Source organism: Geospiza fortis, unplaced genomic scaffold (genome assembly GCF_000277835.1).
Source record: "Geospiza fortis unplaced genomic scaffold, GeoFor_1.0 scaffold121, whole genome shotgun sequence".
Classification (NCBI taxonomy): Eukaryota; Metazoa; Chordata; class Aves; order Passeriformes; family Thraupidae; genus Geospiza; species Geospiza fortis.
The window spans coordinates 4326140-4334899 of record NW_005054346.1 but is presented as its reverse complement, the minus strand read 5'-3'; the positions used below and the strand labels follow the sequence as shown (position 1 = coordinate 4334899).

At 39.2% G+C, this 8760-nt stretch overlaps 1 protein-coding gene across 1 annotated transcript in view; it reads left to right on the top strand.

Annotated features, from left to right (window-relative positions):
* NKAIN3 (sodium/potassium transporting ATPase interacting 3) overlaps positions 1 to 8760 on the top strand; it is a 195619-nt gene that overhangs the window by 9447 nt on the left and 177412 nt on the right. The window contains exon 3 of the mRNA XM_031058628.1: positions 2560 to 2701. Coding sequence (XP_030914488.1) covers positions 2560 to 2701 — 142 coding nt within the window. The remainder of the gene's footprint in view (positions 1 to 2559; positions 2702 to 8760) is intronic.

Below are 8760 nucleotides of genomic sequence, written 5' to 3'. Positions count from 1 at the left end.
AAGGAAATGGAAGGAGAAGGATGAATAACTCAGTAGGCAGCAGGAGAGGAAATTGAACTTTATTTCTCTGTGTTTGTGGTGGGTGCCTTAACCACAGTAATCCATGGAAAGGCTAATAATTTTTTTCATGTGTAACTCTATCTATGGTGAATATATACATGTGCACCCTTATCTTTGGGAATATATTTGTGGCCACTGAAGTATTTTGTGGGAGCCCAGACCTGCCTGATGGATGTACTCAGAACTTGCTTGGCAGATATCAGGGAGATGCACATGAAGACAAACTTTTTATCTGATCCAGTTTAGGCATGAGCTGAACACCAAGCCTTTTAGCATGTGTGGTGGCAAAGTGCAGTGGTTGTGTTCATTTATGTTCCAGTATTACATTTTTCAGGCATTTAAGGTGATGATCTCAAAATTTATCCTAAGGGTCAGTTTAAGGGACAAATACCAAACGGCTTCATTCATATCTGTGCTGCAGGCTTTTGTCTTTCACATAGTTCTGGGTGTTTCAAAGCTACATAAAATGCGTAACGGCATCCATGACCCACCAGTGTAAATTTCCTCAGTACCCACTCTGGGCAAGCTCTCTGCTCCTGACACCAGCACGTTCTTGTGCCTGGGGAGGTAGCCAGGCAGTGACATTGTGGATGTTAGTGAGCCATTAAAGTTTTCTGTCACATTAAGCAGGGTTATTGTGACCAGTGGCCTTCCCAAAGAGAAAGAAACCCATGGCCAAGGGTTGTTTAGAGTAGGTAAGGGTATCGTTTGCACACAGCTGCCCTGTTTCAGAGCCAAGGACACTTTAATGGAGACAATGCTAAGCCAGCTGCCTTCAGTGCTGGAAGTGTGATAGGACACATTCAATTTATTGGTGCATGTGAAGGCCAAAGATGCAGGAGGGTTTCAGTGAATGTCAGGGCAGAGGTGACACTCAGCAAATCCTTGTCTGATTTGACAGCTCCATCTTCTTCTTGCTTGCTAATGTCAGGGCTTCAGGAAGACACATTGTCTCTGAAAACTGGTGGTCTCTGAAATTTTTTAGCTGTTTTGCTGACCCAGAAGATTTCCACTTGTAATGGAAATGAAAAAGTCTCTTGTTCTTGTCATGGATGTCATAAATGCCTTCCTATGTGATACAGGACTGTCATTATGCTGTTGCCAGGCCATAAACTGTAGGTTCTGACTGTGCCAAAGAGCTTTCAAAACTCTTTATTTACCATCCTGCACATGGGATTTGGGGCACCCTTGTGTTGTACTGTGTGATTTTTCATTTATATATGCTGGGTCAGATGTTTAGCTGATAAAAGTCAGCTATATAAAACTTCACTGATTGGGAAGGAGCTGCACCAAGTTGATGATTCAACTTTTATTAACTTCATTGTTTAGATTTATCATATTTATTAAGCTCAGCATAGAGAATATGGTTTTCATGTCTGCTGTGATTCAGACTTTTTGTACAGAAAAAATGGATTCTGCTCTCAGTGACACCTAGCCTCATCTTGCAGGTGAAGATTGAATCTGGCCATAATGTGTAAAATGAACTGGTTTATGTGAAATACCCACATATGATAATCCTTTGGTTGGTATTCATAGAGCCATGCTTGCTCCATCTGTCTCAGTTATAAATATTGTAAGTGCATATTTCAGTAAATTTTAGGGCTTGTAACAATGTAGTAAAATCAAGTAGATGTTAATAAATTCTAGCAAGCACAGAAATTCTGTTGTTTCTCAGTAGGTTTCTATTTAGCTGCTCAAGATTATCTTGCTACAGCTGCAAAAAATATTGAACTAAGTTTAAACTCCAACAAAAATGCTGCTAAGAAAGTTGATTTTCTATGTTTAGAACAGTGGATTGGATTGTCAAAAATGAGTAGCAAATGTGTTTGCAGAAGAATTTTATATCTGCCTTTTTCTTTTTTGTCTAATGTTCAGAAATGCAGAATTACCTAAGAACCACATGCTGATGCAAAGATAAATGCTGATGCTTCTTGGTTTCCTCCTTTTCCACACCCAACTTAATCCAGACCCAAAATGCCATGAGGACAATGGGAGGAGAGCTATTGGGATGCCACCATTTTTTCCTGATTTGTAGTTGCCCAAAAGTAAAGTAGCAGCTTTTGAAGAGCACAGATGGCTCGTTTGGCTGCTGGTTTTGAAGCAGTTTGCTCTGAGGTCTTCCAACATTTTCTACTGCCTCTCACCCTCTGAGCCTACGTCTGTGCCTCAGGAGCTTCCAGCAGTCTCCCTAATTCCTGCATTAAGGAACCCCTCAGATCACCGTGGCCATGTGTGGGACTTGTCTGGGCCTGCTCTGCCCTTTTGGCTTTCAGGTTCAGCTTTTACAGATTGAGGAACTTGCAGTTGAGTCTTGTTAGGAGTAAATCTAAGAAAACAAAGACATGGGGAAAGGAGGGAGTGTGATGGGTTTTCAGAAGCAATAGCAAGGTTTGCATAGCTTTGCTCTCTCACTGGTGAAGCCTTGTACAAATAAAAAAATATCAAATATTCTGTCCAACCCATAATTAAAAAGTGGGTGTTCTGTTTATGTGTTTTCTTACAGCTGGCAGCATTAGAGAGACAAATCTTTGACTTCCTGGGTTTCCAGTGGGCTCCGATCCTTGGCAATTTCCTACAAATAATAGTTGTCATTTTGGGTTTGTTTGGAACCATCCAGTTTAGGCCTCGATATATAGTCGTGGTAAGTCTCATTTGTTATATTTCTTTTTGTTTTTTTGCCATAAAACCTGTCATATTACAAAGTAGAATTTTCTTGGTTTCAAAACACCAGATGGTATTCCTGTAGAAACTGTACAGGTCTCCATGTCTTTTTGCAAATTTAGGACTACTAAGTGAATTTGTTTGAGATTTTGGACATTATCAAAAACAGGTAACCTGGAGAAAGTGCTGCCGAAAATATGACTATGGTACAAGTTAATTAGACTATGTAAATAAATAAAGTACAAACTGTTCTTCTTTTTGTAACAGACAAGCAGAATTGATGGTGATTATAAAAAAAATTGCAATGACCAAGTTATATTTGACTACATCTTTCTCTTAAGCAGAGAGGAGCAATGATTGTAGAAATTTCTTTGGTCCTGTGGCCCATGGGTTCCAAAGAAGTCTCCTTCTCACTTCCACGTAATTTTGCTAAGACCTGTATTCATGGCTTTGACCCTAAATTATTGTAAATTCTTTCTGATGCTTGTAACTTGAAGCTTCTTAGTTGTTTTTTTCCCATGTTCTCAATATAGCCAGGAATAAAAAGAAATTTCAAAGCTGTGAAGTAAACTGCCAACAAAAAAAAATCTCTTCCTCCCCCACGTTCATTTTTGAATGTAAGAATATTATGTCTTTACCTGGTAATGGCTGTATTTGGAACATTTTGGTTGTATTGTCAGTAATGGATTTTAAGAGGCTGAAGTTATCTTTTTCCTCACAAAGGAATGAAATAAATGTCTGCTGGGGAAAACTTGTTAAACAAATACTTTAAAAACTTCATGTTTTCTAGTCCAGCCTGGAATCCTGTAATTCTTTATCATGTCTTAAAAGAAAAAGTAAACAAAAGTGCATCCAAGTTTACACTCATGTTAGCTAAGCTTACAATCAGACTATAATGAATTGAAAATTGATTGATATAAGAATTGATTGGTTGAAGAACTGGGCATCCATGAATTGATGATTCACCTTTCTGCTTTATGCTCTCCATTTTATGCATAAGAACCGAGTGTAAGCATCTGTAAAATTATGCAGGAAATTCATGTCTAAAGTGCAACACTACAAAATTTCTTGCCCCTCAGGTTCATCACTGCTGTTCAATGATGCAAGCTCTGTTTAAATTTTCAAATGAAATGCAACAGATGTTGACTGTTTCTATATCTTTTCCAATGTAATTGAACATTTTAGGCTGTGCAAAAGTTGTTTTAAAGTAGAGGTAGAAAACCATAATTAAAGAAAGAAACACCTCCCCAGCAAGGTACTTTATGCTGCTTTAAATGAACTCATATTCTGATTGATCTTTAAGCATATATTTAGGAGCTCTAGCTACAGTAGGTGCCAATACTCATTACTGGGGAAGATCAAGGCTTTAGAGCCCAGCTGGTCAGAGTACATTGTTAATAATGCCATAGGTCACAGGTTTGATCCCTGTACGGGCCATTCTATTAAGAGCTGGACTTGATGATTCCTTCCAGCTCAGAATGTTCTGTGGTAACACACTTCATCCCATCATCACCTCTCTGAGTGATCTGTGATTATATCCTTACTCAGGTAGGATTTACAGTGAAGTAGGAGTAGTTTGAGCCAAATCCTGAAGTCTGAAGGGAGTCTGTAACACGAGGTGTCTCTAACTGATCTCACAACTCAACACCAGCAGAATAGGGGGGCTGTCATGTCTTTCTGTTCCCACTGTTCCCTGACTGAACACTTCCCCAGATCCTCTCCCCCACTTCTGGCAGGAGTTAACTGGATCTGCCAGTAAGTCAGTTCCACTTCTAAGCTGTCAGAAAATCAACCTAGCAAAAAGTGGAGATTTTTTGCTAAACTGGTGACCTGAATCCTGTCTGTGAGGTTCCAATGGTTGCCAAGGTTGGCATAAGACAGGGACTGGGACTGTATGTTTATGAACAGCAATGTGGAGGTGGAGAGGAAAGGAGGAGTTACAAGACTTCTCGTGTGGCTAGCTCCAAACTTGTCAGCTTAGCCTCATGCCTGGCCTTGCCCCCAGGTTGAAGTCAGTGAATACCTCGAGCCAGCATAAGCAAAACTCCCTTTGCTCAGCTGCTGCCTTCAGTCCCTGTGCTGTTCCTCTCTTTGCGCCAGCACAGGTACCAGTTCAGCCACTTAGTAAACTGTCAAACCACAGCAGATCCAAGTTAAAAGCAACTATTTTCTTTACTGGTGTTAATTTAAGTGTAGGTGAGCTCTTTGATGTGCTTTGCTTGTTCCAGGAGATGGGAGAGGGGAAATAGGAAGTAGCAGCTAGAGGAAGGAGAAAAGTGCATGGAGTCTTTCCACAGCAGTGCAGGCTCACACCACCTTTAAGTTCTTGTTGAGCATAGCCTGAGGATCTTCCAGTCTATATCAACACATGCTCCCCAGAAGCTGAGCTTCCTAGGGCTTTGCCAACCACAGTTTAGCTTTGTCCCCAGAAGCTCCAGAAGGAGTCAGTGGTACTGACAGTAAGACCCCTACTAGTGCCACTGCATACTGGTTGTATTCACTAAGGCAAAAGTCACAGTCCACCTGTAAACTTTTACTGCTGACTTTAAAGTCAGTTTAATGCAAATCTTCAATAGTGTCCTGAATTTCAGCACACAATGTGGAGAGATTCTTACCAAGGCTCTGAGTAGTGAATTGGGCTTCAAATTTATGGAGATTCATGATATCCCTCCATGTTCATAGGTCCACTTTCAGCCACATCTAAGTCCCAGGATTTGTTAGTGGTTAGCATCCCAAGAATTTGGTACTGTTTCTGTGGCTGAAGAAGTATTTTGAGTCATGCTTTTATGTACTCTTACGTACTTTTCGGATTTAGATTAAATTTAGTCCAGTAAAGTAACTAATTTCTTCAAGAAAATTATGCTAAATGTCCATTGTCTTTTCCAGAAGACTTCCCTGGAAATCAGCTTCATTAATGCAGATGATCCCATCACAATATTAAAAAACTAAACTAAAGAGAGAATCATGTCAGATACAATGGTTTGCTTCTGTAAACTGTCTTCACAAAATTAATCTGGCATGTGTGCATGCAAATTGTCCTCATGATAATCTGTCATTCTCTGATGGTGATCTTGACTTCAGCTGACCTGCTCTAGAGCCATTGTTTAACCACAAGAGAAAGTTTTTAATCTATCATCTGTGCAATGAAGTCTGTGCCTGAAGGTTTCCCTGATAAGTGAAGTTACACAAAATCTTTCACTTTGTCATCTTATGCTGCGTATGTCATGTTCAATCTCCTCAAATTTTGAAATATGTAAGGAATGGGAAAGTAAGTGAATAAATGTAATACATTCAGGGCCATAATTTGAAGCACATCTATACTGCAGTAAAATATGAAAGTGCTTCTGTGGGCACAACCTGAGCAGGCTTTTGTTGCAGATACATACAGCCAAGAACTTCAGTGAGGGCTGCAATAGAAACTGATAAAAACAATAGCAGTTGCATGCTTCTGGCTCTTCCAGTACCATTGAACCCAGTACGGCCAGTTTATCACTAGGATTTATTGACCACATAAGCTGCACCATAAATGTAGTCATTGTAGATTAAAAGTCTGAATAAAGAAATTAGTTTGAGTGATATAAAATTTGTCATGAGAGCTTTCTACCAAAAAAAAAGTCTTACTATCTAAGAGCTGCCATGCAGTGGCTGATACATGAGGCAACTCTGCTGAGATGGAATTCTTATTCCAAGTAGTTAAAGATAGTGGTTCATGTTCACTGTATACAGTCCCTCAGATAGAGGACTCTATGGGTGGTGATTCTGAAATAAATCTGGAATTTCACTCGCTCATACTTAAAATGCCAAGTCCTCAGAGCTTAGGAAACAGAGAGAGAGGGAGTGACAACATTGACTCCAAGTGTCCTAATTAGTTTAAATCCAATAATTATTTCTAATAGGTTTTGTATTAATTAGTAATTTAGATAAATGTTGTGAACAATTTGTCCTGTCACTAAGCGGATGTGCTATTTTCAGTATTTGAATGTTTTGTGACTGAATTAAATCTGTGCAAAGTTCCCAGGGGGCATAAAAGTGCAGAGCTGATTCCTAATTTTCCCACATTAGCTCATTTAAAACTTACCCAAACATTTGCAAAGAAGCAAACAGCTTCTTTTACCCAAACAGCTGAATTTCAGTTCTTACTATGCTGTTGCACTCTTGTCATGAAGCTCCAGAGCTCTGCTGTGATGTGTTTCCTTGCTCATGCTTTTCTTTTCTTAACAGATCTTGCTGTCACCAGCAAGATTTTCAGGCTGTTAAAATTGATTAATGATGATGACAGGATACTTGTTAAAGCTGAGGATCTTCTCCCTCTGCTACTTCTGATATGGGACTTCAAAAGGCTTCTGAATGATGAGTCATATAGCTAAAATTGCAAAAGCCAGGCTCAAAGCTGAAAAAAAAAGTTAATAAATAGCGAGGAATGGAAATAATACATTTAATACATTTAAAAATACATTTAAATAGGGAGAATCTATGATGGAAATCGCTACTTGCCTTAATGTATTCCATTAAATAATATGATATTTAGGCAATGTATATAGTTGAAAAGGCAAGAAAGAGTTTCTTAAAAAAAGCCCCAAACAAATAAAAAACCAGGACAACAGAAGAAAGGCTGTATAGGACATTTTATTCAGTATTCAAGCAAATGTTATACAGACAGTGAAAACACATGTGAAATATTTAGGCTTCCAACATTACTTGTTGAATTATCCTTCCTGGATAATTCAACAAGTCCTGTGTTGTTACTGCTCCATCATACTGATTTATGTCACTCCCCTTGCCATCTTTCATAAATATGGCTAATAAGACTCTGCAAGTACTGATGCCAGGTATTACAGGGGGATGATTTGACAACTCAGTGGTTGCTCCTTTCCCTTGAGGTATCCTCAAGCCAACATTCATTCCCTCTAATGCCATGAATGACACTGTCACAGCAGTTGCTGCACTTCAGATTGAAATGTGCTCTTGAGACAGTTTATTCATTAAAGCTAAACTTATCCCACAATCCTTGTAATATTCAAATTATAAAATTACCTTTTTTCTTTTCCTTAACCAGTTGTTCTTGTGATGTTGTGTCCATCCAATGCAATTGTTTTAACTTAGAAATGTTTGTATTTCACTGATACATTAAATGCATCTCTGCATTGGTTTCAATATGATTCTAGAGTAAAGAGGTTGTAGAGTCAAATCTCACTGTTGTAGACAGGCTGACATTATGAAAGGGGATATTTATTAGATGTTTAACCTGTAAGGTTTAGTGAGTACTCCCTCCAAGTTATTGGTAAGGCTTCCTCACATCACATAGTATACAATCATTAGTGCAAAAGGCCAAGAGCAAGAAAAAAATATAGTCCATCATGGGGAGAAATAAGCAAGGATTATGGCCTGGTCCTAGGTCCTTCCTCTAGAAGGAAACTGTTACAAAAATGTCCAGGTGATTTTTAAGTCGTGCATCATCTCGGATATAAAATAAAAATACCAACTCTTCTTTTTGATTCAATCTGTGTGGAAATTTCCTTTTTCATGCCAGATGTGGTGAGGGTTATGACACTGACTATGAGGCTAGCTGTCATGGTTTGACACTGGTACAATGCCAGTGCCCCACGAAAATATACTTCCCTGGTGTTTGCTGTGAGATGTGACCAGGAAATAAGCAAAGCAGGCCTCTAGCTTAGAAAAAAAAGGTTTATTAACTAACTAAACTACAAAAGGGAAAAAAACCACACACACACACACACACATACACACACACACACACACACCTGGAAAATGAAAACTCCACAAAAACATTTCCTCCTCCCCCCACCACATTTCCAATACATCTTCCAAATTTCAACTCTCCATCCATCACCCTGTAAATACTCAATTTCAGTCCGTCAAGAGGAGAGGAGTCCTTCTTGGGGCCATGGTGACCTCTTTCTTGCATGCCCAGCGCTCTCACCACTGTGCATGGACCAGAGCTGCTTCAAGGGTTGTCCTTTTAAGGGTGCTTTGACCAGTTCCAAAAAAGCACAGTCTCTCACTTTTGGGACCTCTTGT